The sequence below is a fragment of the Gavia stellata genome, chromosome 2 (assembly GCF_030936135.1).
Source record: "Gavia stellata isolate bGavSte3 chromosome 2, bGavSte3.hap2, whole genome shotgun sequence".
Classification (NCBI taxonomy): Eukaryota; Metazoa; Chordata; class Aves; order Gaviiformes; family Gaviidae; genus Gavia; species Gavia stellata.
The window spans coordinates 30,137,257-30,152,004 of NC_082595.1; the positions used below are offsets into that span (position 1 = coordinate 30,137,257).

At 36.6% G+C, this 14,748-nt stretch overlaps 1 protein-coding gene across 1 annotated transcript in view; it reads right to left on the reverse strand.

The window, feature by feature from the left end:
• Nucleotides 1–14,748, reverse strand: part of MAP3K21 (mitogen-activated protein kinase kinase kinase 21) — a 41,609-nt gene that overhangs the window by 20,431 nt on the left and 6,430 nt on the right. Inside the window, exon 2 of the mRNA XM_059835552.1 lies at nucleotides 2,564–2,744. Coding sequence (XP_059691535.1) covers nucleotides 2,564–2,744 — 181 coding nt within the window. The remainder of the gene's footprint in view (nucleotides 1–2,563; nucleotides 2,745–14,748) is intronic.

Sequence of the window (14,748 nt, forward strand, 5' to 3'; positions counted from 1 at the left end):
TTTTTAAACCATGAAAACTAATACACTTTCAAAAAGATGTTCTTTTAAGTATTTTCTTTATTAAAAATTATTCTCCTGCCATCAAATGTGATTTAAGCCTTACTGTATCTCATTCCAGCAATAACTTGCTGGTTTTACACATTTTAAAAGCTGATCAAAATGAAAGTAATTAAAATTCTCAAAGTTTATTTTACTCTACAATCCATCTTCTAAAACAGAGGTTAGTAAGCACTGCTACATGAATCACTTCAAAATTATATGAATGTGCCAGGCAAAAGCAGCTGCTAATTCTGCTGTACAGTAAAATACTATAAATAAATTCCTAACTTTGCCAAGAGCTTGTACAATGGAGGTCCGCTTTACTGTAAAGACCACTGCTGAAGCACACTACCAGCACTTTGAAACCTGTGGGCATATTTCCATCTTCGGGCTCCATACACAAAACCGAGACTGACATACCACTAAGAACTGTGTGATGATCAACAGAAGGGTAGGGCTGAAAGAGTGCAATTCTTGTTTGGGAATTTGGAAGCATATGCCAAAGAAATGCAGTAGTTATAACTCTGGTTTGGGAAGCAAAAGGATACACATGCAGGGCCTAGAAAGTCCTATTTCTGCTATCTAGGATGACACCTGAGAACATGCAGCCTGGAAGGCTCTGCACGAAAATACTCCCATAACACTTGCAAGCACTGGCTGATTCTGGAAGACTAGCTGCAAATGTAAGTATACCTGAGCAGCCTTAACTGCCTCTTTGTTTTTTTTTTTAATAAGAGGTCTGCAGACTTCTTTTGGAGACTCAGTACTCAGTATGTGTAACTCAAGTTTAGAACTTTCCTGACATATACTGTGTTCTTGTCTTAGAGAGACCCATACTTAAACCTGAATGCTTTTTAAAATAAAAACCACTCCCATAACCAGGGTATTCTTTATTTGCTTTTCTTTTAAAGAAATAGTAAAGATAAGCAATAGAATAGATCAAGGTGCAGTAAGCAGGAAATCTTTAGAAGCCAAGAAGGTCTAAACTATACTGTACAACACAGCCCTTCTACTTAAAAACCTCTCCTGTTAGACGTCCATCATTGAGCTAAATACTTACATTTTTACAAAAGAGGCGTGCAGGAGAGAAGGCGAAGAAGAGAAATACTGTAGGTTCCAAAAATGTAAACTAATGTTGCAGCAGAATATAAAATAATTGCACCAAAGCATACCCCCTCAGATACCTAAAATCACAGCAACAAGACTGGACAGGACCTGTAATTAAGCACGGAATACAGCTGATTAGGGAAACGCCTACACCCAACCTCCACCCCGCAAAAGAAAAAAAAATTAAAGAAAAAAGGAAGAAAGAATGGAAAAAAAAGAATGAAGCCAAAGATGTTTCTCAGCTGGGCATCAACTCAGACTGATGTAAACAAAATGCTGAAAATCCGGATACAAGACAGATGGGTGTCACAAAACAGTAGCGCAGATATAGAATCATCCTGAGAATACCAAAAGTATTACTTCATGCTGTAGAATACCAGGCATCTAAGCAAAATAGGACCCTATTTAAGAATTATACAACACAGAACACGCATAAGAAGGCAGGAGAAAACAGATTAAAGTCCTCCCCTCCTTCCCCAAGCTTGGATCCTTCACAGAGAACACGTTTCAAAAAGAAAGGAAATGTAGACTTTTCAGGGTGAGGCACAGCAGCTTTTAAAGCCTATTGTGCAATCGCTGCCTTTCCCCACTCACAAAACAGAACTAAATTAAAACTGAAGTTTAAATTACCTTTCTACAATACATGTATTCCACACTACACCACTCAAAAATAGCATCAGTATTGAAAGCCATATTATTTATAATGATCCACAATAATGTCTTCAACGAGAAATTCACAAATTTAACATAGGGAGTTCCCCACCTTTAAAATTAGAGAGCAAGTTAAAACAATTTTGTGATGAACACACATTCCTCACTCCAGCTACTGGAAGCAAAATTTCTATAAATATAAGAGCTTAGATCTGATGTTCACTTTTACACATCATGACGTTCTAGATTCCTAAACATCAGCACTAATTTAAGTTAACATTTGGCAAAGTTCTGGTTTGCAGCTTATTTTCATTTATCAGATAAATAAGGTAATAACTGGCTGGTCCCATTTCTTTATGCAGAATGAGGCTTTTCAGACATCCGATATAAAGTAAACATACCAATATGAGATCAATCATATGTTAATGTATCAAGAGCATATGGCTGTTTATATTAAGACTCCAAATAAAATACTTGGGTATCTTAACCAATAGATATTTTAAAGGTTTCTTTTAATGAGATCTTGCTTTCTTAAAAAAATTCCTGTTACTTTCCCTCTCCCTCCCCCAATTCGTAAGTCATGAATAACTAAAGGTAGATCAAATTAACTAGATGCTGAGAAATGAATATGTTACTTAGAACAGCTATACTTTCTATATGCTGAGACAATAACCTAGAAAACCATCAAAAAAATCCAAATAAAAATTAATTCGGAAACGTCTACATAGTTCTACTGAACATAGTCTTCAGCAGACAAACTTCTTACCTCCAAATATCACTTCCTTTAGAAAACAGGGAGGACTTGATAACTTCAGGAGCCATCCATGCGTAAGTCCCTGCTGCACTCATTTTGGTTGTTCTGTGCCACTCTCTAGCCAAACCAAAGTCTGTAATCTTCAGAGTTTTATTACAAATGTCATCATGTTCCATCTTCTCTAGCAACAAAACTGCAAAAGATTGAGTTAGTAAATTAATGCAATGGGAATCAAATCAAAATATCCAGTCCTAATATTAATTTCATATACAACTTGTACTGCACAGATAATTGTATACCTTAAATGTTGTGAAGATATTACTGAAATTTTATAAACATGAAAAAGTTTTTTTATAATTCTAAGCTATTCTAAGCTATAAAAGCGACAAATAGCTACTGTGTCATGAGTTCTTCTTGCAATTGTGTGAGTAGATATTAAATTAGCACAAGAAATCCACTGTAAAGAGATGTAAAGTAAAGCACATAAGTTTAAGAAAGCCTGGAATCCTAACATCCCACAGATCATGACAGGCTGTGAAAAAGGTATTCACTTTGGAATGAGATTCTGAAGCAATAAAAATAGCAGTAGCAGTAAAACAAAAACAAATGTTAAGAATTCTTATAAAAGACTTAGGGAAAAAAGGAGGACACGATGTCACTGTGTAAAATCCATCCTTAATACTGTACCCAATCCTGGCTCCTACTCATCTCAAAAAGTATATAACAGAACTGAAAGAGGCACAGAGAAGGACACAGCCAGGTGCTCAAAACGGCATATCCACAGCTACAAGGAATGGTTAATAGACAAGAAGTCTTCCCCCAGGAAAAGAAACAGCTGAGAACAGGATCTGTAACACCACCTATGGAATGAAGAAAGATACAGGTAACAATTGTTCATGGTTTCTCAACACAAGAAATGGACATCATCGAGCAATATTAGCAGATAAGAATCAAACAAGTGGCAGCCGTTCACAAAACACACAGGTAGGTGAACTTTGGAATTCTTGGCGTAGTACGTGAATACTATTATTTTACATAGATTTAAAAAGCACCTACACAAATCCACAGAAGACAACTCCATAAAGAGCATTTACATCAAAAAAGTGGGTTTAAGTTCAAGAAATCCCCAGGCCAGAAATCAGTACAAGTTGGGAGACTATATATCAGGGGAGTTAGCTTGCCTTGGGAGTTCCCAACTGGCAACAGGACACTGTGCTTGGATCCAGTTACAATATATCCACTGCACCTTCATGGATGTTAAGGAGTATATTACCTTTTTTTGCTGTTGTGTCCTACAGTGTGTATTCAGTCTCTGACTTGTTCATAACACAACAGTATTGGCAGAGGTGTAACACACCTTCCCAAAATAGTGTTAAAAGAAAAGAGAACTGGTTTATTGTGTTAGAGCTCACAAGGAGAAAGACAACAGGTGTAACGAAATCATTATTAACACACCAGAATTTTAATTTCATATTCAGTTCCTCTGTCACTGTCTCTGGTAGTAACTGTTAGTTTTAACTTTCTGTTAAAATGGTCTCCTGGGACAAAGATCAAAGGTTAAATTACAAATAAGAAGAACCATAAACGCATATGTTTTCCAAATATGTGTATGGCAAAACACAGTACAGGGAACCCATTAATAAAAAAGCAGATGAAGAATTACCTTCCTTTACAGAGGAAAACCTGATGACCTTGCATTTGCAGTTGCAAGAAATCATTTTTAGGTACAGATTAATTACAGTCTTACAAATATTTCAAAAATGACATCAAATCCAGATTAAAAAAAAAAAGAGAGCCCACATTCTGTTTTCACTAAGCTTCTTAACACAGAGTAGAAGAAATGAAGGCCAAAATAGTATAGACAAACCAAGAGCTCACCAGTCAGCACCACCAGAACAGTTAAATTCATGCAAGAGTTTTTATACTTTTACACTTGAATCAAAGACCTATTGTTTGTTATTCCATTTCAAACATGTTCAGCAGAATTCCTGACATTCCTTGTCAGTCAATGTGACCGAAACCAAAAACAGTCGGTCTTGCAAAAGGTAATAACTGGCACGTGGCCAAGTTTCATCCTACCAAGGGACAATGTTTCTTAGCAGTTCAAACTTCCCTTTCCAGCCAGTAGCCAGGAAAACAGCAATACTATACACAGATTACTTAGCAGCTGGGTAGTAAAAATGCTCGGCATAGCTGAGTAGTGCTTCCCTCGCAGTAGCCTAGCAACCTTTACTATAGCATCCTTCTGCCACTTCCACAGCTTCCCTGGCTTTGCTGGCTGCTAACCTGTGAGAAATCACTTTTACAATCTTTTCCTTACCCTGTTCACCCAGCCCCTACTTGTTTCTTTTTCAAATCCTTTAAATTGCCTTTTCAGACTCCAATACACCTGCAATATTAAGTTGAGTAAGAGCCAGCTCAGCACTTTCAGGTTAACTTTAACACTTTTCAGACTTTTTATTTTCCACAAAGAGTAAAGTTCACACTTACATTAGTGCTATTGTTCTGACAAACAGCCTAAAATATTTAAACGTACAAAGCCCATTTGAAAATAAATTCAAACCTACCAAAAAACCAGAATTAGATTAGGAATGCAGAAGTGCAAGAGAATCCTATGTCCACCTCATTTATTTTGACATAAGCAAAACCAGAGACTATGACTATTTCTGAATGATTCAAAATTTAAGAGAAGGAGACTAAGTTGGATGTGAGAAGACTACTCTGTGCAAACTAGCATAAAACTTCATCTTGAACTGTTATTCAAACATTGCATTTACTACAGCCAGAAATAAACATTTGACTAAATATTTTAAGGTTGCATATATTTCTTACCGGTTACACCATTTTCAACACTCTTTGTGACCCTTCTTCAATGAGATCAAGGGGAAAGTAAATTTATTAACATCATAGCAGCAGAGGTTAGGGTGCCATATACCAGCTACTCTTTAAATAGAAAAGACAGCACATGCCCAGAACCATTTCCAGCTGAGGAACAAAGAGATGTTATTGCATGTTATTTTCAATAATTCCATGAAATATAAACCAATAGGTTGAAGATAAAAGCCAAAAAAATCCTTAAGTCATAGAGAAAAATGAAAAAATACAAATGCTGTGTGGTAAAGTTGTGTTGAAGTCAGTGGATATGATTTTGCACATGTCCTAAAAATTAAAGACACTTTTGACAGTGCAGCAAGCCTACGTGAGGATTCTAACAGCATCCCTAACAAAGATACTGGTATTTAACCATACAGATGAAAAAACCTTACACTCTTAAGATGTCTAACGTAACTAAAAAGAATGTAGAAATCCCAGTATTACCCATACTAGCTCACTGAAGGAAGTAGCTCAGAATTACGAAATAATTTAGGTTGGAACAGACCTCAGGATGTCAAACCCCCCCACTCAGAGCAGGACTAATGTAAAAAGTGTCAATCTACTGTCAAACATTTTTATGCATGTGTAAAGTTATGGCACTATGACGGAATAAAAGTAAACATTATCTATATTCAAAACAATTGTATTGTATTCACTCAACTACATACATTAATTTAACTTAAATGCCATCTTAGAATAGATTTTGAAGAAAACTAAGGACCATAGTTAGGGACATCAAGGCATAGAAAAAGCAGAAAAATTATAGCAGAGTTACATTGCAAATAGCTCATGTCACAGTAATCCCATTTTGTCCCAACAGATGGTTTCTTAGAAAGGGACAAGGTAGCAGGCTTGAGCAGATGTGAGTACCTTTTAGGAAGTTTAATCATGCAGACAGAATAAGGATTAATCAAAGAATTCTGTACAGCAGTTGTATGAAGGAAGATATTAAGAGACAAGTTATCAGGATAAAAAGGAATCATCACTAGGAAGCATGTTTGCTTCACATGCCGATTGGCAATCACAGTAAAAATACAAGGTGTGTTTCAAGAACTGACAGCAAAGTCAAAAGATACTGCTCACTCTGAAGATGACCAGATCATCATGCTAGAAAACATGCAATGTTGGAAGGGATCAATCATAAACCCTACAGCTATAAAGCAGAAGTAAAGGAAGAAGGCTGGCTATTCTGGATAACAGAAGGAAAACCAAAACAGCAGCCACACATAGCTGCACAACTAGCTCATGCAATTCTAAAAGGCACTAGAAAGGGGTTTATTTTAGTAGAAACAGGGAAGTATCAATACAATTGTACAAAGCATAAAACCTCACATGAAACACCGGATGACTAGAACTGCACATGTGTTCAACAACAGGAACTTAAACTGGAGCAGACACAGAAAATAGAATAGTTAGGAACCTGTAATGTCTTTTATTTAGATAAATCGGAAGAGCTTGTCCTTTTTGCTAGGCTAAACAAATGTTAAGAACAGTTATGAGAACAGAAGTTAGCCATATCTAGAAACAGGATGCAGACCTACAGCACAGGTGCTCTTAACGATAAAATATTCTCCTAGGTGCCCTGGCTGATCCATCTTACTAGCATGCTCATGAATAAACTCAGTTCTAGATCTGGAACTACCCTCCCTCTGGGGAGAGAGTCGTATCAGATTTCAAGATACTGTCTCTTTTCTCCCACCCCCCTTTTGGCTCTCCTCTGCAGTGTAAAGCACAGATTACTCCTCAAAAAAGCCACAAGATCCAACATACACTCCTGTTAAACCTAGTGGTTCGTGAAATAGTAATGCCATTAATCTTCCCCACTTTCCTTCTGCATTATCATAGAGATGGAGCCTTTTTCTACTAATCTCATGACACACTAAGTGTTTTATGGTGTAACAGTATGCAGATAAGATGTTCTACACACTTTTAAAAGCTAAAATCTGTCACAGCCCAAGACTGCAAGAGAACTGGACCTGCTGAGCCAGATGGTACTTCCCAAGTCCGTGTTCCTCTAATTAAACAGAACCGGCAACATCTCTCTGCCGAACCACCACTGTTCCCATACAAGCTGTTTTTAGTCAGGAAAGGCACAGAATGTACGCTGCAAAAGGAGGCAGAAGTCCCAGTAAAATCCTACCCAAATGCTCCCAGTCCCCCCTCCTTTTCCTGTGCCATTCCCTTTCCACCACTCCATCTCCAAACTCTTCCCTCTGGCAGTGACACTTGCTTTAGGCTACTGAGAGCAAAAGGTAGAGATCAACAGCAGTAGCTCTGGTTAGAGGTGCATAAAGGGGCAGTCCAGGTCTGGCCAGACTTGGATAAGAGCTGCCTTCTCTGCTCCATTCTCTTCTCTTGTGAGTTTGGGTTGAGATTTTATTGGGGGGAAAAAAAATTAAGTGGGAGGCAGGATATGGACAGATAGGCTGTAACTGGTCAAGAAATAATAGAAAAGAGCACATTTAGACAAATCAGATTCCTGGGGTGCATGCCTGCTCTACCAAATACAGATAGGTCCAGAACTACACCCCCACTGCTTCCAGGACTCAGCTGAAAGTCTAGAGAGGAACTGAAATTAGTTGTTTCAACTGCAAGAATTTTGTTTAAAGCATAATTTTAAATAAAAGACTCACATTCTTGCCTCAGCTTCTCTCCTTTTTCTTGAAATTTATGCAGCTTAAGAAATAGTATGTACAGCAAGCCTGAGGAAAGCCTGGGCAGACCTTTCAGTTGGCAACATACCCAGGAAACCTCCACCTAGCACTAAGCTCTTCAATGCTACTCTTTTAATGCAGGTTATTTCCTACAGTCTTAGTTTTCTTTTTATTACTAAATATATATAGGTTATATTTCTCCAACTTCATCTATCTCAGAGTCCTCATTTGGTACAATATTTCATCTGACAACCTTCTTGAAATCCAAAGACTTTATACAGTTAAAATCAGTTTTATTTCCTAATGCATTCCAGCACTTTCAGGTGACTATTTTCAGTTACTAGCCATTTAAACCAATTGAGTAAACAAGGTGTTCTGAGAAAAGCCAAGTCAAAGGATTGAACACCTTTTTAATAGTTTAGAGGTACTGAAGTCAAACTGTCTTTCAATGCTTAAACTTACAAAAAACCCCATTCTGAAATACTCAAGTCCTTTCTATCCCTCCTATCCTCTTTATACCTTCTACTATACCCTCTTTATATTCTGGATTTTGTTACTACTAAAAATAAAATGTTAAGCAACCTTATTTTCTCAAGTTAGCTATTTTCCACCAGCTGCATCTTGCTACCTTATCTACAGTTTGCTAAATAGCTGACTATCATGTTTTTTGCAAATATAAGCTATTTAATAGCATGGCTATTTAAGTTACTATGATTATAGGCAAGACTGCCTACATGCCCACTACATTTACCACCACTGATAAAGTCATTCTTAGAGAATACCAAAAAGAAAAGATGTTATACTATATACCTCTACTTGCAAATAGATTGTCCAGACAATGCTGCTACTGTCATCCGTTCCCCCCGCACCCATTCAGTTCCCTCTCCAACTGTTTGCAAGTGAATCTGGTTCCTGTTAATTCACTAAATCAACACACAACAAAACCAGCAGGGCAACCTTGTACATCTACCTGGGAACTAACAGGCAGAAAACAACTTTATTAAACATTGCATATTCAGTTAACGAAACACAAGACCTTGTCAATATTAAGAGGCCTACCGCCATTATTTGGAGGTGTTGTTTGGTTCCAATTGCAATTGGAAATTAAAATTTCAACACTGCTTATAGAAGCCATGCCCAGTTTTTAAACTGCAAATTAACTATCACAGTGAAAATATTAAGCATTTAAACCACAAATCAACTATCACAGTGAAAATATTAATGGATCAGGACATCTTCAATACATACAAAAGATGATACATTTGCCTATACAGCACTGCTTCTTAAATACCTTGCTTTTCTCCTATGGGTTCTCAGAATAGCAACTGTTATCCTCATCTCTGTAGCCAGTTTCTGTCAGATTGCAATTATCTCACTAGATTAAGTTTAGAGCTCACCATCAGCAAGGGAATTTCATCCTTTAAACACTGGTTACATAGGCAGGAAGCATTTCTCTACTTTTTGCTATAGGGATACCATGCTCTTCCATCATCTATGTCCCTTTACAGTAGGCATATAACCATTTCAACTGCAGTTCGCTTTTAAATGTATTTGTCTAAAAACATTTAACTAAAAAAAAAAAAAAAAAAAGAATCCTACCTCACAGGAGCCAACACATATTAAAAAAAAATCCTGAACAAAGTGTTCCCAATTGGAAAGCCAAAACAAGACAAGACTTGACACAAAGTCCTTGACAGCATGAATTTACAAATACGCACCAATCCCATAAGAAAAACATATCCCACAGGGGGATGTGTGGCACAAGAAAACCATCGAAGTATGAGAATGACAGGGCGTCACCTGGCTATCTGGAAGAAATGAAGGGAAAAGGAGAGAGAGAAAGAGGGATGAGAGATTTCAACAGCTTCAACACACCTTGCATCACCATTTTTTGCTTCCCCTTTACTTCTTTAATAACCATTATTAAAGCAACTTTGGGCAAATGGAAACTTGAGAGAAAGAAGCAGTTTTAACAAGTTATTGGCACAGGATGCAGATGCTGCAAGTTACTTTACTGCCTGCCATTTGTGCTTCACTTGCTGTTCAGATAGTTCTGTAATGCAAACCAGAAATTTCTATTGTGCCGTAAGAGGAAGTATCAGAGGTAAGAAGCGTTTATAATTAGATATTCAAATAATCATCATTTAAACGGTAAATTCTGAAAAAGCAGGATTTGGATATTGCATCAGTAAAAATCAAAAGCAGATTGTAAACTAAATATTCTCAAGTTCTCTGTTTAATAAAATGTTAAGCTTAGTTCTCCTATTTAAATACTACATTTAAGAAAAGTTACCTCATTACAGCAATTCCTCCATAATTTTACGATTAGATGGAAATCAGTCAACACTGAAACTTAGCTTTAAAACTCAATACACTCAAGTTATGCAGCACCTACCAGGAACTTCCATCCTTATTTGAAACAGCAATTACTTTCTTTTAGGCTCTTTCTTCTTTGCTTACTATTAGTTTTTAAAAGGCAGCTAAAAAACAGTGACCAAAATGCAGGTAGACTAGAAAGAAATGCTAAGAACAACTAGTAATAATATTTAGGTGGTAAATCAGTCATTCCTGACTAAGATACTCTTCTAGTTTCAAACTCTACAGAATGAAGTGGCTGTGTATCCATTCCTTAAAGAACATCACCTTTGTTATGAAATAGTGATTATTTTTTTTTAAGGAACTTATTCCTATTCCTAAAAAAAACCCAAAATGCAAGGCCAACGAAAGCTATTATATTCAAACTGCAAAAGGAGTCTTAGCCAATATAGAACGCATCAGGTAGAATTTCCTCCAACTGAAACTTTCAAAAAACATCTTAATCATCCCCCTTACCCCCAATTCAAGACCTAGCCATTCCCTTCAAAACAAAGTCAATCAATATATGCCATGCAACATACAGAATTCAACTGGGCAATGCAGCTGAGGTTTATAATCTCAAAAATGACATCCAGGGGCAAGAGCTGACAGAGGTTACCTTCCTTCAGAACTAACAAGTTAACTTCCCTATCCATAAGTAAAATCACTTTTTAAAGATTTAATTTTCAAAAATGAGAATATTTCATTCAAATTTGTTTTGGATTTATATAGTTTGGGTTTTTTTGAAGTAAATAGAACATGACTTGATGCAATTTGATATTTCAAGCTAATCAGGAGAATACACAGCTTCATGTCACAATCAAGACCATAAGAGCTTGCCGTCACTAAAATACTTACCCTAATCTCCTCTCCAGTTGTAGTCCCTCATCCTCACAGCTTTTTTACCCCCGCACCAAGCCTAGCAACCGGGTAGTTTTGGGAGACTCAACTAGCCAGACAGCTCAGCAGAAAATTAAGCCTGCAAATAAAACAGCTTAGAGTAGTTTTCTCCTGGATCTCTCAGCTGATTTAACCCAGACCTACTGACCGTACAGGCAGAGACGAGTAGATTCTGCTGACACATGGGATGGGGGAGAACCTGTGCCTGGAGATGGGTGGGGAAGCCTCCTCACGCAGCTAGCTGCTAAATGAAGCCACACGTCACCTGCTGTAGTAAGGGAGAAGTCAAGCAACATTTCAGAATAGATCTAACCCTTTTACATCTAGTTTTAGGCAGAGATGTAAAGATAGAATCCAGCTTTGCTTCTTTTTTTCCATTATAAAATCATCTTTGCTTAAATTTACTCTTGAAAAGAACCAGTTAAATAAACTGAAGACAACAAAAAATTTCTCTGTCCATTTGAAGATTCCTACTGCTATGAATCCAAACTCTGGTTGTAGATGCTTAGTCAAGTTTGGTCATTGAGTTCCCTTAGAACTTCATCAGTTAACGTGAAACTCCTTTAGTATCATTTCTATGAGGAATTTTAATAGGTTACACTCCATAAAGAATTCTGACTTAGGTTGTCAGTTTCTTTTATATAGAATATTTGAAAGCCTTACTGCTTTAAAACAAATTTTGCCAAATAACCTGTTCCAAAACAAAGCAGGAAAAAAAAAAACAAACAAAAAAACCCAGACTGAATTTTTGAGCCCACTTTTTTTTTAAAAAAAAATACAAAACTTGAGAGGAAAAAAAAAATAATCAAACTTCTTAATATACTCTGTGGGGTAGAAGGATTCCTGCATTCCATCCTTGCAGTTTCTTCAGTAGCTGAAGCCCCTCAGGACTGTGCATTTCCAAGAACTCTAATCTTCTTTAATAGCAAAGGCAAAACACTTATTTTGAAATGAGAACTCTGCAAACTTGGCAGTGCTCTCCTTCTCCTGGGAGGAGAAAATGGAAGTAAAAACCTGCTCTTTTGACTCAATAATTAGCATAACATTCAGTAATGAGTTAAAAAGTACAATTTTTTCTTTTTTACATAACACAATTAGTTTCCGGAACAACTGGCATCTAATCCTAACGGAAAAGAAAAATCACAAAACTGCCTAAACATCTAGAACTAAAATATAACCAGTTCCAAGGGTTAATTTGTCCCATAATGAACCACAGCAATGAAGCAGTTACTACTGCATTTTTGAGAGGGAGGGCCAGCTTATCAGCTCCAAGTTAATAGCACACCTGCCAAAACACAGATTTTAGTCACTATGAAGAGAACAAAGCATGATTATATAGCCAACACTGGCATGTTGAGGACTGATTTAACTGGAGCTATGACCCCCCACAAAAAAAAAAGGTTAAACTTGGCAGGAAGCTCCAAGAAGGAAGAATACTTCCGTGGTGACATTATACAAATATGTAACTTTTCCATCTTGCCATATATAATCCATGACTTTAGGATGCAGCAAGTGGGTCAAAAGTTAAACAATACACTTACTGTCAGTTACTGATCTGAGGTAAACTCTCAGTAACATGGTCAAGCGAGATATAAATGGTGAAAATAGTTCTAAACTGTCAATACAGGAATGTAAATTTATGACACCAGTTGTTATTTTGGTACTGCTACTATAGACAGCCAAGTCATTTGGTATTTAATATATTTTATTTATTTTATCTATATTTTTGTTAACTTCAATGCCATAATTTTGTCTCTAAAAAAACCAAACCCAAAGCTCAAAAATAATAAAAGAAAATCACTGCACTTTTTAGAAGCATTATTATTGAAGGTCATTGGGATGAATTTCAATGCTTTAAATTTTAAGAGATCATCAGAAATAAAAATTCAAGGTCAGAAATCACCCATACCACAAACACTCCTTGCAAATTTTCATTGTACAAGGCCATCATGTTTCAGAACTTGAAACACTGAAGCATGTTTAGAAGAAAGTTTACACTTACTGATAAGAAAACTTACAGGCTGCAAACAAAAAGCCCTTCTCTTCTAAGGTCAAAGAAACCACAAAACAGCATTCAACATCCAAATACAGTTCAATGATGTGTTACTTCTCTATTCTTTTGAGGTTGCAGAATATAATTTTTAATGGAACTTTTAATATTTGGTAAAAGGGTCCAAAGGCATGCACTCTGCTTGCAGTCCTAATACGGGGGAAAAAAAAAAATCTGTAACTGAAATCTCAGTTATATGTCACATTTTTCTAATGTTAGGCTAACACTATCAATGCCCAAATCCCAAACCCATTTTGCATTCTGTTTATGTACTATACCTCATTTCACAAGTGTTATGGTCAGCAGTTAAACTTATTTCTCACTGTTTAGGGGAATGAACAAAATTGTATAAGTATTTTAACAGCTACTGGGAGGTGTTTAGCTGCCTGTTTTTCCATTGACTTCTATGGAAATAGGTTGCTCGCTCAGTGCCATTTTCAGAGGCAGGTAGGTATGTGACTATATCCTTAGGGCACCAGCTTAAAAAAAAAAATCGAGTCAAGTAATGCTTGAAGTCTTCTTTAATAGACAAATATTACAAACACTCTAATCCAAAGTCCTACACTTCAATTTATAATGCTACCCCAAAACAGAACTCTTTTTCAGAAAAGACAGTCAGCAAATGTGACATACAGACTAGAACGTGACTCCCCATGTTGGACACGAAGAGGTCACCAGAAACGTTGGTGCAAATGAGCCTCTTGCAGAAATCTGCTAGGAAAGAGTCTGACATGGAGCAGGAAAAAAGAAAAAAAACTTCCAACAGCTGTAAACCAGATCACTTGGTGTCTTCTAATGAGAGAGAGAACAAAGACAGGAAGAGGAGAAAGACATGAAGAACCAAGTAAGATCCAGCAAAAGATCAAAGTAACACTATTGAATTAATAACCCTACCTGTTAAAGATGGAAAGACTCTCAACACCAAATAAGGAACAACTCTACACTTGTCAGATGGACATAGCTGAGGAAACATTAAAATGAAAGTCTGTACTAAAAATGAGTTATAAATAGGGGTATTAAAAGTTCATGGGTTTTAAATTAATTATATTACATTTAGCTAGTGTTTAAGCCTAGAATCTTGTTTTCAGCATTAAGGACTATACGTAAATATACTTGAGCCTTGTGAACTTTGAGGGAATTTGTTCTAAATTAATGAGCATTTTTTTCGCTCTGTTAATGTCCAGACTTGAGATACAGAAAAACATCAAACGGTAGCAAATTTAGAAGATAGTAGATCGAGGTCAAATAAATGGCTATTGCAGCAGTTAAGTCTTCATCTACAAATAAAATAACTGCTGGATGTTACTCCTCTTCTGGAAGCTTACAGACTGTACAAATGAATATTGTGCTACAAGGTAGTAGTT